Source organism: Phoca vitulina, unplaced genomic scaffold, assembly GCF_004348235.1.
Source record: "Phoca vitulina isolate PV1807 unplaced genomic scaffold, GSC_HSeal_1.0 scaffold32, whole genome shotgun sequence".
In the NCBI taxonomy this organism is placed as follows: Eukaryota; Metazoa; Chordata; class Mammalia; order Carnivora; family Phocidae; genus Phoca; species Phoca vitulina.
In genome coordinates, this window is record NW_022589735.1 from 7,300,638 (window position 1) to 7,323,732 (window position 23,095).

The 23,095-nt window shown below is 53.8% G+C and overlaps 1 protein-coding gene across 7 annotated transcripts in view; it reads left to right on the top strand.

Moving 5' to 3' along the window:
* The window catches only part of SEPTIN8 (septin 8), a 25,856-nt gene extending 3,333 nt beyond the window's left edge, over positions 1–22,523 (top strand). The window contains exons 2-10 of one of the 7 annotated variants that reach the window (XM_032425164.1): positions 8,313–8,433; positions 9,373–9,568; positions 9,880–10,060; positions 10,571–10,732; positions 11,301–11,397; positions 11,620–11,788; positions 11,954–12,086; positions 12,184–12,374; positions 21,175–22,523. In XM_032425164.1, coding sequence (XP_032281055.1) covers positions 8,313–8,433; positions 9,373–9,568; positions 9,880–10,060; positions 10,571–10,732; positions 11,301–11,397; positions 11,620–11,788; positions 11,954–12,086; positions 12,184–12,374; positions 21,175–21,340 — 1,416 coding nt within the window. In that variant the 3' untranslated portion in view covers positions 21,341–22,523. The other 6 variants (XM_032425162.1, XM_032425163.1, XM_032425166.1 and 3 more) reach the window with 6 other exon arrangements.
* Positions 22,524–23,095: the final 572 nt, after the last annotated feature.

Here is a 23,095-nt window from a genome sequence, read left to right on the forward strand (position 1 = left end):
CCCCCCCCCCCCCCCCCCCCCCCCCCCCCCCCCCCCCCGCCATCTCCGCTTTATCCCCGGCACCATCTGTCACTTCCGTTGTCACCCTGTAATCTTGACACTTCCCCAAGAAGCAAGCTATCCAGGGAGTGCCTATTCCCTCCCTAAAGCAAAAACTGGTGGGAAGGGGTGTGTGGGAGGCAACTCTCTCGTGCAACAGGGCTCTGTCATGGAGTGGTACCTCCCTGTCTTGTAAAAATGGCCAGGCACCTCCCGCTGAGCCGTTCTGAGAGAGAAGAGAGCTCGGCAAGGGCCATCTGGGAAGCTGTCAGCGCCTGGTGGTGCTGAGAGGTCGTAAGTGAGCACCCCTGCAAGGCTGCAGCTCTGCCCCACCTCCCTCACGGGCATCGTGCCTTGCTATGGGTGCCGACTTTAGGAAGGGCTGCCTGGGACCTTGCTTGGAACGGGTCAGAGCAGGGAGGCTGCTGGGAAGCCACTGGCGATTCAAGGGAACACATGATAAGGGACTTACCAGGGTAGAAAGAGAGAAGGTCGCAAGAAGGAGCCTAATTACAGTGCCAGCAAGATGGGAGAATGGGTGGAGGCTGGGACCCCAGGCCTGACTTTTGTCGAAAGCTTTGGATGTCACGGAGGGCTCTGGATGTTTTGTGCCCGTCAGGTTGTTGAGGCCTGCAGCCCGCAGTTGGGAGAGGCCGCAGACGCTGGTCATTGGTAAGTTTAGGCCTGGGACCCAACCCCAGCGCCCAAGTAACCCTTGCGATGACAAAGAGGGTGAAGCCCTCTGAGTTTTGGGCTCTGAGACGGGCGAGGTGGAGGTATGTATGTGGGGCATTAACTACCACGAACATCTCTGTGGCTTGGGTCCAGCTACCAGAAGAAAGCAGCTGCAGGATGACAGAGCAAAGGGCCTGAGGGCTGGCTGGCCTCTGGGTGTCCCCTGCAGCCTCTCCAGCCGTCCTGCCCCTGTGCTGCCGGCATGGGTCTTGGGATCCCCAGGCGTGGCCCCCAAGGCACAAGCTTTCCCAGACAGCCAGACCTGGAGCTGTGCAGGCAGGAGGGAGACGCATCTGACCGGGGAAGGGATGTTTTCCAAGGGCAGCATGCCATCATGCTAGAGTCGGAGTGTTCTTTGCTGCAGACTTCTGCATCCTCAGGACTTATATGAGGAACCGTGGCTGGGAAGAGGTGGTGGAAGACAGGGCAAGGGGCATCTCAGTTGTATCTATACTTGAATTGCCTTGAGTGGTCTTGGCGCAAATTAGATATTCTCCTCCTCAGAACACCTGGCTTTAGGGAGTTCTTGGTCCCTATCCTGGAAGCCATGTTAGAGGGATAGAGTCAGGGGAGGAGGGAATAAGGACCTATTTCAGATTGCAGGTGCCAGCTACTCTATGGGAGGTCTCTGGGGCTTGGGCCACCTGGGGCCCAGAGTTCCGGAGAGGCTTTGGACATGAACCCAAGTCCACTTTCCGGACCTGGTTGTGGGGCCAGGGTGTGAATCTGATACTTTGCCTGGGGCTGGGGTGAATGGGGCAAGCAGCAAAATTATAGTACTGTAGCCCTGAGCCTCCACTGGCCCATGTTGGTGCCCTTGCATTTCTCCACCCCTTCCCAGTGCCGGCATCCATCCTGGGATTGGAGAGGGGGAGGGTCACCTTCAATGTCCACATCCCCCCTTCCAAGGGTAGGGTCTCATTCACTGTGGAACACAGTCTGTTTCCTTCCGGTGATGTCCAGACTACTTACGGCTTTCCCTGCTGCAAAGCAGTGGGGGCTGTCGCCGGAGTCCCTGAGCCAAGTGGGAAAGTATGAACACGTGGGTTTCCAGTACCTTCTGAGGCCCAGAGCGTCTTTCTCTTCTCCTCCATGGTGGAAAGGACCACTCCTTCTCGGACAGCACCATAAAGCCCAAGAAGTTGTTGCGTCCTAGGCTTGGGGCAAGCTGGTTGGACCTAGAGACCAGTAACTGCGCTTGGCTTCTTAGACACCTTATTTTGACTTGAGAAGTGTGAAACAAACTATCCTATATTGCTAAACGGCAGCCCTGGTTTTCTGTGTGCACGAAAAGGGAGGAAAGTGCCTGCTAGTGAGACAGGGAAGCAGAGAGGATGGAGTAGAGGGGTCAGGGCGTGGGGTGGCCTTAGGCTCCTGGGGGGTGGTTTTGCTCCTAAAGCTCCTTCACTTCCCAGGAGGGAGGAAGAGATGACTGGCCTTTCGAGAGTGATGGTGGCCTCCTCCTGGGGCCTAGCTAGTGTCTGTCATTATGTCCACCATGGTGGCACCGTGCAGGTTGATCCCTGCTCGTGTCTTCCCCCCAGGTTTTTGGTTTTTTTGATGCTGCATTAGGAGAGAGACACTTTTGTTCACAGGTGTCTCCTTGATTACAGATAGGTGAATCCTGCCTCTGTCCTCCCCTTCTGGCCCAGGAGAGCAACATTCTCCCCTGCTCCCTCCCGCACATGTCCCTTTGGTTATTTCCCGTAACCTTTGACCTGGGCTTAGAGGCTTGCTGTGGAATCCTGGGATATGAGCCTAAGCCTTTCCTGGGAAAATTCCTAGGATTCCTCTCAGACTCAAGGACAGTTGCGCTATGACCACGGGTTCTGGCCAGTGGCCTCTGCTCTGGCTATTTAAGGCCCAGGCTGCTTAGAGTAGCTAGAGCTGGGGGTGGTGTGGTTTGTGCCAGGAACATGGGTGGGGAAGGCTCCCAGTGGGGCAATGACTCCTTGGTCCCTTGCTCAAGATTAATAGGGCTTCCCTAGGGCTGGGGCTTTCCTGGGGAGTGGGCTTCCTGTTTGCCTGGCAGGTGCTCAGGCCAATGGGTTCTAGGCCTGGGAGCCTGGGGGAAAAGAGTTGTCTGAAGACCAAGGCCCTGGAGAACTCTTTGGAAGGCCTCGGGTGGGGAGTTGCTCTTTGTCCAGGATTCAGGTGCCAAATACCCGTACAGTGGGGTACCATTTCTGCTTCCATCCCAATGACCAACCGAGTTTGGGAGGTTTGACCTCAGAGTTCTCTATTCATCCACACCTTCTTTGGCTCTGTTGGTTCAGGCATTCAGCAGATTTCTAATTTCTTCAGGATAAAATCATGTTTTTGTGTGGGCGAGCTCTCAGACATGGTTTCTCTCCAAAGCCCACCTCTCTTCTTGGTGAGAGGAGTAGCTCCTCTGGGCTGGCAATTAGGGATGCTCCTGAAAGCTGAGACAGAGCATTTCCTGGTCAGGAAAACGACGTCCTTGTTATCCACATCCTCGTTATCCACCGGGCTGCATAAGAGAATGCCATTCTCTACTTTGTTCTGCATGGCCGGGCACGGAGGAACACGGAGGAACATGGCTGGCCTGAGTGGTTATTTTGGTTGTTGACTTTGATGTGCCCAAGAAATGATGTCACAGAAGCCCGAGGCCTGGCTCAGGAGCGAAAAGCTTGTTAGGGATTAGAGAGGGGATAATGGCCCTGTGTGTGTAGAGCTCAGAGCTGCTGACTCTCTGGTCTGGAGCTCTGAGGACAGTTGGAGCCCCTGAGCCAGCACCTCAGGGACCTGGGGGTGTGCACAGGGCCAGAAGCTGGGCCCGCTCCTCACCAGGGGCTGAGCTGAGTTGTCTCGCTGAAGACTCCTCCTGCGGAGCGCTCTCCCGCTGGCCTCCGCGCCCCAAGAGTGGAGACACGGGTGGGTTGTCCTTCCAGCTCACTCTCCTACCAGACGCCGTGTTGCGGATTGTCAGGCCACAGACCGGGTACAACCCCCAGACAGGTTATGTTGGGCCCCATGGCATTCCCAATTTGTATTGGGTGCCAACCTTTAAAAATTAGGGGATTGCATATGATGATCTAGATTCGTGGGTCCTCTTCAAACATTGCTGGATCTGTCAGCACCGGGCCTACGTTCCCACAGTTGGCTGGAGTTGCCGCACCATGGTGGTTGTGGACCGAGCACAGGCTCTGCAATTCCCTGGCGTTCCCACCTCTCCCTGGGGGACCCCACACTCAGCCAAGTCAGCAGGTCTCACAGCCAGCAAGCCGTGCAGTGATGTAGCTGGAAGCTTGGGCTTTGCAGTCATCCTGTCTCCATTCAGATCCTGGCTTCACCCGCCTGAGCAGTGCAAATTACTTAATCTCTTGGAGCCTCGATTGTCTCATCTGTTTGATGGAGGTGATATGACCGCCTAGCTCACAGGACTGATGCGTGGACAAAATGACACTCAGAGCCGTACGTGGTAAGCACTCCATAGCTGTTAGGTATTGTTGTCCTTGTTATGACTCTACTTTTTCCTCTTCACACATTGACATTACCTGCCTGGCGTCTCTAGGCCTTTGAATTTAAACTGTGTTCGACTGAGCCCCTGAGGTCTAGGATCCGGTGTCCTCATTTTTTCCTTGGCAGCCATCCCAGTGCCTGGCACATGCAGCGGATGGGTCCTGCGCGTGTGTGCCAAGTGACTGAATGAAGGGGTCAGGAGCCTTGTAAGAACAGGGAAGGCAGTATGGCCTGGTGGTTTGGGGCCAGGGCTTGGCTACTCCCAAATCCTGGCTCTGCCCCGATTTGTTCTCTAAGTGTCCGTACTCCTCAGTTTCCTTACCTATAAAATGGGGATAATAATGGTGTCTGCCACACAGGGTGGGGAGGGACTGTGTGGGAGCCTGTAAGCCACTTAGCTTAGTTTACACAGAGCGGTCCTCAGTGAGGTGTTGGGTCATTCATTTGACATCTGTTCCTTTCTTTGGTTGCAAACACTGAGACGTTTTACTTTGTGCACTCTTTCCTTCCCTGTCCTTGCTTTCCTCGCTTTCTCTCTGTTCCTCTGCATTCAGGGTGTCACTTTGGAAACCCTAGCAGTCAGGATGTTCTCAGTTGTGAGTGCTGGATAGGCCCACTCAACTAGCTGAGGCAGTAAAGGGGAGGTGTGGCCAGGGGTAAAGGGAAAAGCCTGGAGGTAGAGTAGAAGCTGGCTTTCTCTCTTCCATGGTTTTCTTGGCACTGCTGTCCTGAGTGGGCCGCAGCCTGATGCTAGCTCCCCTCATGGTTACGAGATGGTCATCCAGGTTTAGCCTGGGTCACCTGCCTATCCCTGAGCCAGCCATGGGATCATGCTGATGGGGTCAGGGCTATTAGGACCTACCCTTAGAGTGGGAGCTGAAGTCTTACCTGCAAATTGCAGGGCATTTTGCAGCGTCACCAGGTAGCCATTGGGAGATCTGAAGTTTCTTTCTGAGTTGCATTAGCCGAGACGTGCCGGTGATGCTTCGGGGGCTGCTGGCTCCTCCAAGCCTGGGTCAGCAGAGACATCTGGGTCAGGCACCTTGGAGTGAGCAGTGCACCTTGGATCATATGTTGTTGATGCCAAATATAGGATCAGAGAGGTTGGCGTTAGTGAGAGTCACACCGCAGTGGAGCCAGGAAGTCAGATCAGTCTCCCCAGACCAGAGAAGGAGGACCAGTCTGTCCTCCTCAGGACCAGTGGCCGTTCTTCTGTGTGTGTGCATGTGTGTGTGCACGCATGCCCTGGAGATTGACACTCCCATGGGCCCTGAAGCTCCTGAGCAGGCGTCGACTGCCCCAGGTTTGTGGTCCCTGGAGTGACAGAGTGCAGCCTGGGCAACAGTCTGGAGATAAACACCTCCCTGGACGCCACACACTTCTCCAGAGAGAGCCTGGGAGTTGTGTGGGTGAAGGCAGCCAGGGCTGGCGGAGCGTGGGAGGCCAGGGGGGCCAAAGGGGGGCCCCCCCCCCCCCCCCCACCCTAGTGCTGCTCTTAGCCTTAGGAGCCTGGAACTGTGACAGCGTAGGAAACTCAGAAATGGGATGGTCTCTGTTCCTGGGCAAGCACTCTGCAGCTGAGTGCGCGCGCGTGGTTTCCAGACGCAGCTGACTGGGTGGGTTTTGGCGGCAGGCTACAGGATGTTGGATTGCATCCTGATTGTGTCACCCTTGGAAGAAGATGATGAATAAACACAGAGCCTGCTCTGCAAGCACAGCACGCCTTAAATTTTGGAGATTTTCAGTCTCGCCTGAAGAAAAAAAAAAACGCTCTAGACTAACCGTTCTGTCCTCCATTTGATCCTTAGGCTTCGATGAGCAGGTGGAACCGAGACTACATAATGCAGCTCTGTGTGAGGTGGGCAGATGCCCCCGATGCCGTAGCGATTGAAGGCAGTGTTCAGTGGCTTATAAATGGCGGCGTTGTGTGGCTTGTTGGGCATACTGGTGGGAGGGTGGGAAGAGCAGAAAGCCCGACCCACCCCAGCCTGCAGCAGCCTCGAGGAACTTACGAAGAGTTGGAAAACCAGGATGCATAAAAAAAGGACAACGCATAGTGCAAAGAAATGGGGTCACAGCCAAGGGAGGGGTGTGGAATGTAAGTATGTAGGGCCAGGTCGAAGCAGGTGCCAGGGAAAAGGGAGAGTGAGCTGTGGAGTCTGGAAAAAGGGACCGGTTGGAAGAATGAGTTCAGAGTTAAACTGGCTGGGTCTTTGAGGAAGGCCTCAGACCATCAAGGGCCCAGAATGCCATGCTGGGGGGTTTGGACCTGACCCAGGACATCCTATGCTGTCTTTACTGTTTCTAATGTGGGCACCAGTGAGAGGAAGCTGCCTTTAGGGCCTCTCTGTTGGGTCATGTTTGCAGTCCTGGGGGGAGCCTGGGCTTGAGTGGGGAGGTTGTAACATGATCCCCTGGGGATAGAGGAGATGGAGAAAGGGTCAGCTGTAAGAACAGAGGCTCTGTGGTGAGAGGGTTATCAGAGAGCAGGTGTAGGGATAACCCTGACTTGTTTGAGGAGATGGTACAAGTGCCCAGAGGGTCCATGTGGAGTCTAGGCTGCCAACACACACACCTGGCTATCATCAGTTGAAGTCTGCAGTGACTGAGCCAGGGTGGGGGTTGCGGGGAGAGGGATGGGCATCATTGGTCAAGAAGGGAAGGTTGAGTGTATGTGCCAGGGGGCTGTGGTTGGGAGGAGAGAATGGTTAGAGGGGTTCAGGCTGAGCCAACAGGCTGTGGCTACTAAGGAGTCAGGGAAGGCTGAGGTGCTAAGCAGATCCCTCTGCAGGAGGGCAGGCAGCCAGGGCCCGGCCCACTGGTATCCACATTGGCGTGAGAACTGCCACCGTCCTACTGATCAGTAGCTCCCAGGGCTGCCTTCATTTGGGCCTGTTTCCTCCCCCTCTGGAGCTGTGGACAGGACGGCAGGATGGGGCTCACACCTTTGCCCTTCCCTGGCCTTGCTCTTTCTAGCGGGCAGCCAGGGCCGGGGGGCTCAAGAATAGAGCAGATGTGTTTCTGCCCAACATGAAGCTGTCAGAGGCCTGCCCTCACGAGGGCCGAAGCTGGAAAGGCTGAGCCTGGGAACCTTCCCTTGGGAGGACAGCATTTTATCCCCATTCCCAGGGAAGCGGAGAAATCATCCGCACAAATTGGAGTCTGACTTTGACCCTCTGCTTCGGGTCCTGGTGGTTTCTTTTTATAGTGCTGTGGATCAGCTCCAGTGGCCCCAGCTCACTCGGGACCTGCTGCCTGCCTCTCTCCTGAGGCCAGGCCTCCACGTTCTCATCCAGAATCCTCTGTCTAAACGACCAGGCTGGAGTGGGTGTGGGAGGGTGGCATGAGCCCGAGCCTGGGAGTCCCTAGAGAGCACCACGGAGGCAGGAGGGATGAGGCCTCAGTCACAGTGCCTCAGAGACTAGCCCTGAGACCCAGTGGCGGGTGCGAGGGAGCACCAGCCCCGTGAGCAGGGTCCATTTGTGCACTCCATGCTTGGGTGCATGGGGAGCAAGGGGTGCATGTGGAGAACTGTGAGCCCGGCCCATTGGTGGCGGGGAGGCCCTCTGATGGAGAACTAGTGTGAAGGGGTCAGGCCAGACCTGTCTCTGCTTGAGTCCTGCTTCAGTAGGAGTGTCTGTGAGGTCTGGGAGGGAGCTGCCGGAACATACACGCTATCCAATCTTGGCCTCTTGAAATCTTTATTTAAGATCTGGGGACCGTCTGGGGCCCCCTCTTGGGCAGGAGGACAGGTGAGCCCTCAGGGGTAGCAACTAGGATAGATGGTTTCCTGGGCCATCTGTGCCAGGAGACGCCCCAGTAGAGGCATGGGTGATAGCCCTTTTCTGGGATGGAATCAGGCGCCTTGACATGCCCCGGGCTTCCTCTCTAGAAGCTCCTCCTGGAGTTGGAGCTCTGGTGCGCTCACACTGTGTCCTGAGATTTGCTGAGAATTCAGACAAGGGAAGGGGGGTGGGACCTTGGGGTTTGTCCTCTCCCCACGTGGCCCCCCTTCCCCAGTGGGCTCACTGCTTCCTCCGTTTCTCTCTTGGCAGAATGCAGAGCCAGAGCCTCGGAGCCTCTCCCTTGGGGGCCACGTGGGCTTCGACAGCCTCCCGGACCAGCTGGTCAGCAAGTCGGTCACACAGGGCTTCAGCTTTAACATCCTGTGTGTGGGTATGTGTCATGGTCTGGCTGGGGGTGGTCTCAGACCAGGGGGGTGGGGGACAGGAGCCATCCAGGAGACGGGGTGCTGCTGCCCTGTCCACCTGTTGAGCTACCAGGGACCTCCCAGGCAGAGAGACTCTTTGGGGGGGTCAGGGCGATGCTTTGACTGGTGTCTTTGCCAGGGTTAAGGACGGAGCTAGGGGGCCTGACTCCAGGGGCCTTGAGGAGTGAACAAAATTAGACCTGTGAACATGCTTTGTAAACTGAGAGTGTTTATCACAGAGGTTTTTAGATTTGTGTGTTTGTGTTAAAAACATTTACTGTTGTTCCTACTGTGTGTCAAGGACACTGTGGTAAACAAGACTCCCCTTCTATTATAGTATCATGTGAGCTCCAGCACACATCTGAACAAACAGAGCCCCAAACAGGGAGACTCTGGGAGGTTCCATGTGCCTCAGTGCTCCCAGAGGGCACAAAGAGCTCTGTCAGCCCCCCCCCCCAGGTGTCTACGCCCTGGCATCTGCTGGGCTGTGGGTGCGCCTCAGGGAGCAGCCTGTCCCGAGCCAGATAAAGCTAGATGGATCAAGAGGCCACTGGTGGTTTCACACCCTGGCCCTGCTGGGCCCAGGAAGGATGGGGTGCAGAGCAGGTGACTGGGTCCCCCTGAGGCCAGCAGAGGCTACTGTCCGGTGGATCTCATAACTGCCCATTATAGCCATGGCTTATGTCCAAGTCAGCCTCCTGGCCCTTGCTTCCACACATTATTTTTGAGGCCACCGAGAAGGATGGTTTCTGGGGAGGGGAACAGCGAGGGATGGAGTTAGAGGCCTGCCCGTCTCTCTTGTGTGGAGGCTGAGGGTGCCTGAGCCCCACCCATCCTAGCCAGCAGCCAGGGACAGCCCCGGCTCCAGCCTTTGACATCCTCTCTCCTCCACTCCTTGCTCCCAGGGGAGACTGGCATTGGCAAGTCCACACTGATGAACACGCTCTTCAACACGACCTTCGAGACCGAGGAAGCCAGTCACCATGAGGAGTGTGTGCGCCTGCGGCCCCAGACCTATGACCTCCAAGAGAGCAATGTGCACCTCAAGCTGACCATTGTGGATGCTGTGGGCTTCGGGGATCAGATCAATAAGGATGAGAGGCAAGAGGCGGGAAGGGTGGCCCGCCTAGTCTCATCCCACCTCCCTCCCTCCCTTCCCCCGTGGCGGCCTTGGTTCACCCTGCCCTGACACTCTTCATTCCAACCTGCCCCCGTACGAATCAGCCGGCCTCATACCTCACAGGGGCCAGAGGAAGGCCTCTCGGGGAATACCTCCTGAGGACCTCTTTGGAGGTTAGGAGACAGGGTCCCCCCAGGCAGAAGCCGCTCGTCCCCACCGAGGGAAGGCTCCAGCCCCACGCGCTGCGGCTCGGTGCCCGCCTCCTGGGTGATGAAGCTGTCTGTAGTTACAGGCCCATAGTCGACTACATCGACGCGCAGTTTGAAAACTACCTGCAGGAGGAACTGAAGATCCGCCGCTCCCTCTTTGACTACCACGACACGAGGATCCACGTCTGCCTGTATTTTATCACGCCCACGGGGCACTCCCTCAAGTCCCTGGATCTGGTGACCATGAAGAAGCTAGACAGCAAGGTGTGCACCCCGCAGACTTGTTCCCTGGGCTTCATGGTCCTCCCCTGAGTTGGGGGCTGTGGTGTGACTGCCCACTGTGGTCCCTGACAGGGGCTCTGCCACTTTGGGCCCTGCACATAGGCCCGTGGGTTGGTCCTCTCTCTGTCTTCTCTTGCATTTGTCCCTCCTGCTCCAGTGGGCTCCCCTCACTCTGGGCTCTTTCTCTAGAGCTCTGTCTCATGGGTCTGGTCCTGAGCCCCTTCCTTTTAGCTGAATTGATTCTTATTTTCAGGTCAAAGCTGGGTTTGCCCAGAGGACTAATTTTGGGGCTGAATGTGGTTTGGGGGAACCAGGGCTATAAGAAGCACCACCCATTAGAAAGGCCCCAGTGGCTGGGTTTAAGCCGGGACTGCCCACGGGAGCAGTTCCATCTCTCTGGCCTCCTGCCCGTCTGCCCAGGGATGTGGCCTGGGCAGGGCTGTCCATAGTCAGAGAGAACTAACCTGCTGCCCACTCCCCTGATCTTGGCAGGTGAACATCATTCCCATCATTGCCAAGGCTGACACCATCTCCAAGAGTGAGCTCCACAAGTTCAAGATCAAGATCATGGGCGAGCTGGTCAGCAATGGGGTTCAGATCTACCAGTTTCCCACTGATGACGAGGCTGTTGCCGAGATTAATGCAGTCATGAATGTGAGCATGGGGCACTGGCCTCGGGGCCAGAGGACTTGGAGCCAGCACAGATCTGTGACACATAGCTCCAGAGACTCTGGTTTCCCAGGATCCCAGCCTTAGCTTCTCCAGGAAAGACGGGTGGGCATCTGGGAGCCAGCCGGCCCTATGTCCTATGGCCAGGAGCTGGGAGGAATCGGGTATTGGGCTGGTGCTGGGCCTTCCCTGAGTTTAAGTTTCACAAGATAAGGATTCTGGGCAGGAACTGAAACCTGGAGGAGTAAGCAGGCCAGATGCCAGGGCTTGGGAACTTGGAAGAAAGCCAGGCTTGCAGGTCCTGTGAGGGAGCCTCTACTGGCCCCTGGGGAGCCCAAGGGCTGAAAGGACCCCTCGAACGTGAGGAAGACGGGGTGCAGGTTCAGCCTGCTCCCCTGTTTGGAGGCTCTAGGATACTTCTCCAAAAGAGAGCCAGGAAGTGAGCCCTGGCCAGGCCTTGTTCAGGTCTGGCCACCCCTCCCTGGGGCCCAGGACAGGGTCTGTCCACTTGTCTGTCAGCCCCGTGCTCAGCCATCCTTGGGCTCCTTTCTAGGCACATTTGCCCTTCGCTGTGGTGGGCAGCACTGAGGAGGTGAAGGTGGGGAACAAGCTGGTCCGGGCACGGCAGTACCCTTGGGGCGTGGTGCAGGGTAAGTGCGGTGGGGAGAGCGTGTCCGCAGTCGGGGGCCCAGATGGAGCATCCTGTCCTTCCTGGCTGCCCGCAGCCTCTGTCCCGTGTCCTCCCTGGGACCGTCCCTTGCCCGTCCCGCCTCCGGAGTCTGCCCGTAACACTTTGACCGCTGTCCTGTGTCCTCTCCTCCCGGTGCCCGTCTGCGTGCCCGCCTGATGACCCACGTGCCCTGCGCTTTCAGTGGAGAACGAGAACCACTGCGACTTCGTGAAGCTGCGGGAGATGCTGATCCGGGTGAACATGGAGGACCTCCGGGAGCAGACCCACAGCCGGCATTACGAGCTGTACCGGCGCTGCAAGCTGGAGGAGATGGGCTTCCAGGACAGCGACGGCGACAGCCAGCCCTTCAGGTGACCGCCTGTCTCCACAGCCATGCTGGCATCTGTGCCTGGGGGCTCGTGAGCCCGGGAGAGAGGCCGTGGGGGCCCCAGCATCGCCATCCCCCTTCTCTGGCTCTGCCCCACCCCGGCCCGCCGCCGTCCTACCCTTGGCCTCTTCTCTCTCGGCCTCCACAGCTTGCAGGAGACCTACGAGGCCAAGCGCAAGGAGTTCCTGAGTGAGCTGCAGAGGAAGGAGGAAGAGATGAGGCAGATGTTTGTCAACAAAGTGAAGGAGACAGAGCTGGAGCTGAAGGAGAAGGAGAGAGAGGTGTGTGCGGGCTCGGGTTTGTGGTGAGGCCAGGCGAGGGAGGCCGGGGCCTGGCAGGGTCCCCACGAAGCCAGAGCTCCCCCACTTCTGCTCCCAGCTCCACGAGAAGTTTGAGCACCTCAAGCGGGTCCACCAGGAGGAGAAGCGCAAGGTGGAGGAGAAGCGCCGGGAGCTGGAGGAGGAGACCAATGCCTTCAACCGTAGGAAGGCCGCGGTGGAGGCCCTGCAGTCCCAGGCCTTGCATGCCACCTCCCAGCAGCCTCTGAGGAAGGACAAGGACAAGAAGAAGTAGGTGGTGGGCCCCCTGTCCACACTGGCTCTTTTTCCCTCTGGGCGCCACTCAGTTTACTTTGGTTCTCGCCCATGCGCACCTGTTCACCATTTTGCTCTCATTCCCACCTGCGTTCCCACCTCATTCTTGCCCACCTTTCTTTCCCTCTCACTGGTGAGCTTGATATCTCAGGATACAAGGTATTTGTGCACTCTTTGTCTTGCACAAGTGACCCCTTGCTACCCCCCCCCCCCCTTTCCCTCTTCTCTCTTTCTCTCCTCTCTCTCTTCTCTCTCTCTCTCTCTCTCCCCCTCTTTCTCTCCCCCCTCCTTCAGTCCCTTCAGAGCTGGGGTAGTGAAGACTGGGCCATATATATAGGCAGGGTGTGGCCCCTGAGAGGGTGTAGAGGTCTCAGGGAAGGTCTTTCAGGCCCAGAGAGGGACAGGGCCTGGGAATGTGAGCATTTCCAGATTCCAAAAGCTCCTGTGGTTTCTGCTTGGGCAGCTGTGGTGCATCCCTCTCAGTCTCTGAGACAGCGGATGGGGGACCCGCATTGGCTGGCAGGTGGTGATGGAGGGCAGCAGATGCTTGAGAGCCCAGGCAGCACTGACCCCTTGGGCAGTAGGCTCACTGCCTGGTGGAAGGAAGGACAGCAGCTCCCCGTAGGGGGCTCTGGGGGTTCTGCCCCATAGACGGGCTGCCCTTCAAGTTAGAGTTGGAGGAGAGGGGACTGGGGAGGGCAAGGAGGCTTTTCCCAGCCTCCAGGCGTGCAGTCAACTTCTTGGCCAGGTGGGGGCAACTCTGAATCATTTCTCCTTGGCTTTTTTCAGAGGCTCTTTCCACACTCTCAGCTGGAGTCCAGATGCCCTGGCTCCTGGGGATCTCCCTCCTCCACCTCACTTCATTCAGTGTCCCGTACCACATCACACTGGGATCTCGTCCATCCCTGCTTCCCCTGCCCCTGGCCTGTGTCAGGTACCCTCTTTCTCTTGTCAGCTGAGGAACTAAGCGGGTGATTCCATTTTTGCCCTCATCCTTGGGCTCCTTGGACTCCCATTTCTTCTTGGAATGTTTGGGAATGTGTGTGTCCAGGTCCTCCTTTCCTTGCCCTGCGGTTAAGGCCATCCAGGGCATAGGAAGCTGTCGGCTCTGCGACGCTGCTTGTGCGTCAGCGCCCTCCCCACCCCCAATACTTCGTTCCCCGACAAGCGCCCACCCGCGCACCTACACAGACATGGTCTGTCTTACTGTCACTCCAGCCCCGTCACATGCAGAGACTCAGGCACATATCTACCAGCACACACAGCCCCCAAGACGCATAAGCACAGAGGCGTAGACACATCTACGGAAAAGAAACTTCATGAGCTGCTCCCTGGGGGAGACCAGGGGGACAAAGCCAGGCATTTAGGAATTGAATGCTAGTTCTTATGCCTAAGGCCTGCCCTCTGCTTTGGGACAGACCCTCCTTCTTTCTATAGTCTCCTTCATCCTGCTCACTGGTGCCCCCCCAATCTGCTGGCACTGCTGGCAGAGATGATCCCCTGCCTGTCCCCAGGGAAGACGCTAGCCCCAAATCCACCCTCTGCCATGTGAATTTGCTCTCTGCTTTGCATTTGTTTCCAGCCCCGGCCCCATGTCCAGCTCTTGGCTTGGTGAGCCTGGGGACTCTGTAAATTGGAACCCATGTGGGTTTTAAGCGAGTGGCTCAGAAATCTGGTTTCTCCTGGAAAGGGATGTGTGGGTCTGTGTCCCAGGTGCTGGCACCTAACAAGACTTTGCCCTGCTCCTTGCCTCTGGGGCCCAGGCCATCTGGCTTCAGAAAAGGAGAGTCCGCTAGGAAGTAAGTTATGGAAAACCCCTCAGAAGCGGAAGACGAGGACCGGTGGCCAGGTCAGGGCCGGGGGGTGGAGAGCAGGCTGGCTGGCTGCCCGGGCACAGCCCTCAGGGTGGGAGTCCATCCCCGGTGTCAGGGCTCCCTGCTTTTCCCATGTGGCTCGGGTCTGGGAGACAGGTGTTCTCTGCTTGCTGGACATGCCAGAAAGCTTCAGTCAGTTTGGCCACCAGGAGAGACCCTATGCTCCCGTGCTGGCCTTGGGGGGGGGGGGGGGGGGGGGGGGGGCAGGAGTGGGCTAGGCAAGGTGGCTGGGAGCTCTCCTTCCTCCCGTCCTGGGAAGGGGGTCAGTGTGGAGTGCATTCGAGGTGGTGGTGGTGGGGGGATTGTTTTTCATGACCGTTTAGTTGAATTGCTTTGATGGGTTATACTTGGTCTTCAAATTTTAATCCATTTTTGCAAAATTACTTCCCAATCAGATCTTGACCCTCAGCCTGGGATGCCACAAACTGAAGCGAATTCTCTGCTTTGCTCGTCACAAATGCCAAACTGACTGCCCTTTCCCAGCGTCCAACTTGCTGTCTTTTGTTTCTGTTTGATTTGGTCGTCTGCGTATCTTTTAATGTGTCTGTTTTTGTTTTGTTTGTTTTATTTTTATTTTTCAGTTAACGCACGCACAGACTTACATGTCAAGAGCGGACTTTAGACTTTCATGTGTTAAGTTGCTTGAGTTACACCTTGTGACCCTTCTTCTCCCATAACATGGTGTGAGGACGGACTGGGAGCCGGTACAGACTCCAGTGTTTACGGCCTTGCTTGGTCCCCCGCCCCCACCCCAGGCTGCCCTGGGCCTGGCGGGCCACCCCTCTCTATGCAAACACGTCAAAGCCATGAATGCTGGAATCCAAAACTGACAAGGTTTATTTTTTTCAGAGCCAGTGGCTGGTCTTCCATTTACAGTGTCACTATTCCTTGACGGAGCAGTCATGTGCCCCAGCCGGCGATGCTTGGCCTAATTGTTCAGCGTCAAGATGGCGACTGACGCGGTGCCCTAGGTGCGGCCGCGTGGTCTGGTACACATGCTGCAAAATTCACCCCATTCCCTTTCATTTTAATTTTTCTAACCTAGAGCTTAATTTCAATAATAACTTTTAGGAGACTTCTAAATTTTTATTTTGGCACAAGCGTGAAGACAGATAATACCCTCTCCCGTTATTTTCATAAGTAACCCAGATTCCCTGATTTTTAAGAACTAAAAATCTCTCTAAACCTTTCTTATGTATCAAGCATCCCTATAATATTTAGGGAGAGGTGGGCAATAAACATCCTGTGAGGACAGTGTTCGGCATTTCTTTACGGATGAAAGTGGGTCATGAACAAGGACCACGTCCAGTGTTTTTAATGCGAATGTAGATGGAAAGTAGCCCAAAGCCGTTGTCTGTGGGCTCCAGAGGTGCTGCCTATAAACAGGGACCAACTCCACGTGTGTGTTAAGCGTCTGATTCCAACTAAGACCCCCAAACCAAGCCTGCATATTCCCAATGCAGAGGACTCAGCCGGGAAAAGGTTTTTTATCTCAAGGTCACTGTTTTCTGTTTTCCTGGCTGAGTCACAAGGAAAAGAGATGAAGGTGTCTGATGCGTGTGGACAATTTCAGAAAACGCTACCAGCGAGGGAGCCTTCCCCTCTCCACTGCGTTCTTCAGGGGATCATTTTAAGAAAGTACTAGTGGCATTGATTCTTCTCCATTCCTGTGGGTTTGCGAGCCAGTGGGAGTGTCAGGGCTGAGGATATGGCATGATACAATAGGAGATGAAAAATGAGTAGCTCAAAGGAAGGAGCTCATTTAATGTTGATGGGGCACTGTGCTGGGCACAGGCTCCCCGGAATAACGCACAGCCCTACCCTCAAGGAGCTCACGGTCTAGAGCACTCCCTCGTCAGAAGCCTTGGGAAGCTGCACTAATTTATTGTTGCATTGGTCGTTTGTTTTTCCTTGTCCTCCATCCTCCTTCCCATCACTGTTTCTCCCTTTCTGCCTTGGCCCCTTGGCTTTACTGATTTCCAGGACCAAGTCCTGGCTTCATGCTGTGCTTCCGAGATGGGGCTCCATTCAGAGTGGGGAGGATGCCCAGAGTGAAACTCTGCCAAGTGTCCTGCCGTGACCAGGGGTGGATCCAGATTGTGAGGGGCTTCAGTGTGGGCATTCAAAAGGCAAATGGGCATATACCTAAGGCCCACGTGGGCCTCAAGTGACTTGGCTTTAGGGGGATTATATGCCTGAGAGTGTCTTCAGTTGGGTTGAAGTGTGACCTTTAAGATAGCCTCCGTGAGCTAACATATTTCTGAAGATGAGGCACAGCAACCCCGCGGATTCACTGGTTATTTAAGAAATGGAGACTCCTGGTTCATGGGCCAATCTGGGGACTCTGGAGTGGATATATTCTGCCACCCACCCACCACAGCCTGTGGGCCGCACGCACCCCAGGCATACTGGAACGCCAGACTTGTGGCTGGTTACCTGCCTGTGGGTGCAACGCTTCCCAGCATCTCTGGGGAGAGCCAGCACTGTTAAATTTTCTGGGGTCTGAGCTGCTTCCGCAGGTCCCGTTGGCTTTAGTGAGCCTCACTGCACTTCTCTGTCTGTGCTGCTTGTGTTTGGAAGTTTATCATCGTTAGCTGAGACCAAATTAGTCCTGGGTGCATGAGGTGAGCTTAAACCGGGCCGTTATTGAACAAGCTCCCCCGCCCAGGACGGGAGGCCTACCTGCGGTATCTGATGTGCCACTCCTGTGCAGAATCACCTTTTGGCATTATCGGGGCTGTCAGCGGGGCTACGCAGGGCATTTCTAGCGTGTCTTTCATAAGCCAAGTTAATTTTGGGTAGAATCATGTAATTTATTGTCCAAACTGAGACTTTTCAGAGTAAAAGGAGGTCCTGTTAGTAATTATGCCAGATCACCAGGTGTAAGCTGGAATGATCTCAGGCAGACCGGGATGTATGGTCACCCTGGTGATGGGTAACCCGAGTCTAGGTGGTTTGTAACTGTGCAGACTGACTGAATATATGTTTCTGTGTGTCTCTGTGTGGGTGCTTGTTAAGTGGGGCTCGTATTACTGGATAAGAGGCCCGAGGGAAGTGTGGCTTGCTCCTCCGTTATGTTAACAAGCTTTTCTAAAACTGCTTCACTTGTTAATTCATTTATTCCTTCATACATTGACTGTTTTTGTTCTTTTCCATTCACTTTGTACTCTTTTTTTTTTCCCATTAAATTTTGCATTTATTTTGAGTTTTTGTGGTGTCTTTTTTGGGCAATAGCTTTTCTGATTTAACCCGTTTCCTAGCCTATTAATCTGCTACAACTCTGGTAAAATACAGCTTGTCTTTTCTGTGAACTTTGTGGGGTTGACCAGCTTCTATAGGAGTTATGTTTTAACAGCGACTTCTGCTCTGGGCATCTGTGAAAGGCTCTGGAAGGGGTGTGGGATGGAGGAAAAAGTTAGGGAAGAGAAGTCACAGCCTATGGTCCAGGCATCTTCAGTGGGGGACTGGGTGCGGGACCAGGAGAGGGCAAACACTGCCTTTTAAGAGTTTACATCCTTGTGGAGTAGGCTTGACACGGGACATCTAATACTTGAGTTCTTGTGGTATATCAGCCATTGCTCTAAGTTGCATTACGTGCATTAATTCCTCTCATCCTCATAATAATCCTATGATTAGGTACTGTTTTCCCCATTTCGTAGGTAAGGCACAGAGAGGTAAAGTCACTAGCCAAGGTCACACAGCTAGTAACTAGGGGAATTGGGATTTGCATGTTGGTAGTCTGTGTCCTTAACTCCCGAGCTATAGCTCCTCCGTGGCAACCCAGTGGGATCACAGAAGAACAGTGAAAATGTAGCCCAAATTCAAGTGTGCAGTCTGACAGTGTGGGTTGGTGGACCTGAGATGGTTTGGTAGAGATGGGATGCCCTGTTGGGTGAATATTTGGTGGAAGAAGGGCAGACGGGTGGTTGAGGGAAGCGATGACAAGCTCGTGGATCCACTTGTTGAGGCGCTTTCTCTGTTGGGTACTAGACTAATCTCTGGGAAGACCAAAATGAGGAGAGGGAGACTAAGATCAGGCTGCTGACAGCCCAGCAGGGAGACTTGTGTTGCAGACTTCTCTCACGAAGGTACCGCTCAGCTCTGCCTGCAGGGAGGCAGGTACCAGGGAAGCAAAGTCTTCCTCGAGCTCTGAAGGACAGAGACTCTCCAGGAGACCAGGGGAGAGAAGGGCCTCATTGGTGGAGGGAACAGCACTGTACAACTCAGCTCACCCATTTGGGGGAAGTAGTATTTGGATAAGAAGTAAAAAGGCCCATGCTGCTCACCTATCCTGCTCTCAGCCCATCTGCCCGAGTCTCCACACATCTCCATTTTCTGCAGCCACAGTCCTTCACCAGCCCCTGCCCTTCTGGAGATGGGGACAAGAGCAAGACAGATTGTGTCCATATTTCTCCCACCACAGTGATCCCCGATCTCTGATCTGAGGTGGGAAAGGAGTTCCTGAAGAAAAAAAGGAGAGTAGGATGGGACCTGGAATCCCAAGGCACACTTGAACAGCATAACAACTTTTCTTAAACTCACAAGTGGTACTTTGGCAATGCACAAGTTTGCTTTCTCGAAGAAGAGGAATATGGTTTACTGAAAGGTGGAACAGGGCTGTACCTTATCCCAGTACAGGGCTCACAGGTCTGCCTTCTCCTTTTACTCATTTGCTCTGATTGAGAGATTAGCTCTGAGGACCCAGTTTACACCCAGAGCTACCTGATTAAGAGACTTTGCAGTTCTCCAAAGTCAGAGACAGCCTGCGCTGGGTGGGCCCTCGCTGTGAGCCCATATTTCGCCCACTGTGGCGCCCACTCCAAGTGCAAGGAAGGAGGCAGAAGGCAGTCGTGGCCCCCAGTGGGAGTTGTCCTGAGCAGCGTGCTGCCCCTCAGCCTCTCCCTCTGTGCTGGATCGGAGACAGTCGTTGCTGGGACCCAGGACAGGATATTCCAAGAATACTGGACTATCAAGTCTACATCCATGGTATCTGATACAGTGAAAATAAGATTCTGACAAGGTTGAAGGGAATTCAAGTTTATTTTTACAAAAGCTCCAACGAGCAGATTTGTGTGGAGAGGAGGTAGAGATCGATACAGACCCTGGTACAGTTTAGCTGGTCTCCGACTGCTCTGCACCCACTAGCCGCCCCCGAGGCTTAGCGCACTTACAAAAACTGCTCACGGCGGCAAGACTTCCCCAAGCACCGGTGAACAGTGCTGCAGGCATTCCTATCCGCAGCACAACTGGCCGACTGGCTGCCTGGGGAATGGCTCTGCGGCGTCGCGCTGTCAGAGAGCGGGCTTCTCCCTCACAGCCATGCTGGTAAGCACCTCCTAGCAGCACCGTGGCTGGAGCAGGCTCAGCCCCAGAACCTGCTCATTTCAACCCAAAGCTCTCAGAGCTGTGTTTCCCCCACTGGGGGTCGGCTGCTAAGATCATTCTTTAGCACAAAATTCCTCTAAGCTAATAGACTACTTTGATTAAGAGTAACAAAGGAAAAAACATGTTTTAAGCTTGATCAGCTTGCTGTACATTAAACAAAGCATACTTTATGATCCAGTTTTTGTAAGAGAAGACCTAAGTCAGGACCAAGTCAGGGGAAATGCACCTGGAGAGATGGTCCCATTTTTGCAATGATGGGCAGGGTTACTGGGACTTGAAGTGCTAGGTTTGTGCTTGGTATGAGCCTGGGAAGTTGGAAGAACCTGGCCAGCTCTGGCCAGTGGAGCAGCGAGAACTGGTCAGTCAGAACCAGCCCGGCCCTTCGGACCTGAGCAAGACCCTCCGCTGGCTTGACTCCAGCTCCCTGAGGGACCCATACCAGCCCTTGCTGCAGAAGGAAAACCAAGCTACAGTATGACTGTTCATTCCTTCACCCTGGTCTCAGACCCATGGGAGAGAGGAAAGCAGGCTCTTGATTTTTCAGACTATCCTTCCCACCAGTGACCCTGACCTGTCTTTTTTCCTCTTTATTGCCTTCCAAAGACCCAGGAACTTTTTCTCGGTTGCTTTCCAGTGCCTTTTTCCGTCCTTGTTACAGGATCAATAAAGCCTAGAATTCAGAGGAGTCCCAGCAAGAAGGGGTTGCCATTATGCTCTAAAGGATACTAGGGGTAGGGGCACAGAGGCCGGGAGGTGGGACAGAAAGTTGTCTGAGCAGGAGGACTACAAACTTCTCAGATGCTGCTTTACCAGTCCCTTGCAGTGGCTCAACTGCTCAGTACTGACCTGTAATTAAAATAGAGTGGTCATCCTTGAAGCAGAACCATTTTACATCCTAAGTCAAAGTTTGAGTGCTAAAATGTTAGCATAGAGCAATTTCAGGAAGGTCTAACCACTCGACTTCAGAGCATTAACCCCACCATCTCAGGGACATCCATCTCCAACCTCAGCAAAGCTGTTGTTAGTCTAACTATGCATTCCATCCTACCCTGTCCATCCTCAGGGATTCCGACCCTTCCATACCTGCCTCATGGTACCCCAGTACCTGGTACCATATAGTCCTATAAAGCGTGAGGGGTCTGAAATTTAACCTCTCCCATATTAAGCTCAGGGTTGCCTCCTCCTGAGCTGTGCATGTCCCCCTGACCTCACCCCATCCTCTTGACTACAAGGGCAGCCACTGAGATAAAGCTCTTCTTACTGTCAGAGAAACCCACCAATTGGTCCAGTAAAGGAAACATGTATCCCATACTCATCCAGAGGGCATGCCAAGTGTACAAAGCCTAGCCCTTAGGGGAGACTCTTCACAGAGTCACTGTGGCCAGAGCATCTTCTGGAGCCCACAAGGGTCAAGAAGGGTGATGCGTACCATTTTGGGGGCAGAGTGCGTCAGCTAAAGGGGCAAAGTGGAGAGCCTGGTCTGGGGCAAAGTTGATGTCTACCTGTGCTTTCTTTAGCAGATCAGATATAGGAGTACACCAGTCGGGCATGAGCCTCTCCAACTCTAAGGTGATGATGACCAAGGCCAGTGTGGAGCCCTTGAACTGCAGCAGCTGGTGGCCCGCCATACAGTGCTGCAGCTGCCTGGTCAGGGACGCGACGTGGAGGGAAGGATTCCTCTGAGGCAGCAGCTCCACCACGTGGGGCCAGCCCACGACCACCAGGGCGTGGAACTAGAGACCGTGGTTTTTAATGTTAGAACACAAACCCCCCTACCTTTCATAGATAAATGACCAAAAGTGCAAACAATTTCAATTTCCATCAGGGAACATCAAAAGTTGCCCCACCCTTTTCATTCCCATCCATGGCCCCCCAAGGGACTTGAGGCTTAATACTCATTCTGTGGCCAAGCTGAGCTTCAACCTTGGAGAGAAAAGACAATCTGCTTCCTGACATGGTCATTATGAGCTTAAAGTACCTAGATTACAATGTTTCCATGCTGAAAAACAGAAGCATACTATTCAAGATTAAGGTAGCAGAAAAGTTACTTGTATCTGTTTGACATGAGAAGAAACTGCAACTTGGCAACAGTGGCCAGTTTCCATAATGAAACAGCCCTTAGTGATTTAATCTTCATGCTTCACAATAGACCAAAACCCCATGACATTTCCACATTGCATAATTTTGCCTTACTAACAGAATCATATCTTTAAGGATGACCATCATTCCCGAACTAAAAAAATACCAACTAATACGACATTTTTTAAGTGCCAGATCAATATGGTCTAAAGCCTCAATAAGGATTGTGTGTAGGTGAATAAAGACAGCTAAGTGAATGTGTGTAAAGTGTAGCAAAAGCAGACAGCTTTTTATGTACAGTATTCATAGAATGGAAAGCTAAATATTTTTGCAGTGTGTATTTAAAAGAGAAACTCACCACAATAGTGCCGTCTAAAAATCTTTATAAAGTTAATTTAATGTCTTTTAGAAGTGGGAGTCTGGTGGAACTGTGTTGGATTTAAGATACATTTTCACTCTTACGTATGTCGTGAGCCTTGTGGGTCACCTCCCCGTGGTGCATGCTCAAGGGCGTGTGCCCACCTGTGCTTGGCCGTCCTACGTTGTGAACAGCTGTTCCAAAGGTACAAATGAGTCTAGGGTAGACTCTGCCAACCCCTCGTACTTACTATGGTCAAGAAGTCCAGCGGCGTCGCAATATAGAGGTCCCAGTGCAGTCTGTCCAAAATAGCCAGCTCCATCCTCAGCAGCTCATTTGGGGTATAGCCAGAGCCATAGTGCTTTAAGAAGTCTTTTACGCGTGGAATTAACTGTAAAAAGAAAATAAAGAGGCCAAAGCCCTGTATCATGTTATGGTAACTTGTTTTCTTATCCATGGGAACTGGGAATCCATGACCCTAGTAGAGTTGTCTTCTGGTGACCTGCCACAGAAAATGCTTCAGAAAGAAAAACCAAGTCAGATCGTGGCAGCATGTCAAGTCCCCAGGTAGTTAGGATAACATGTAGTGAGTGTCACATGCTCACCCTCTGCAAGCAGGTTTTTATTTTCATTCCAGTGGAGTTAACATACAGTGTTATATTAATTTCAGGTGTATAATATAGTGATCTACTGCAAACAGGTCTTGATCCCCAAATACACGCCAGCTCATACCAAAGGTGATTTTGAGGGTGGGGCTGTGCCATCTGCCCTATTCAGCTGTATGAACTCACCCATGGTTTTCGTTCCTATCATTCCTGTTCCTGATCCCTACCGTGATTACTTGTCCCAGAGAGAAAAAGTATGCCTTTGAGCTTCCTGGTCTACACCAGACAGGCTCATTCACAAATCCTCCCATGGTTTTGGCAACACCATGGCTGCAACCACATTTCCTTCAACCTTGATTTAAGGCAGTTCATTTCTGGAAAAATGATGATTTTTTT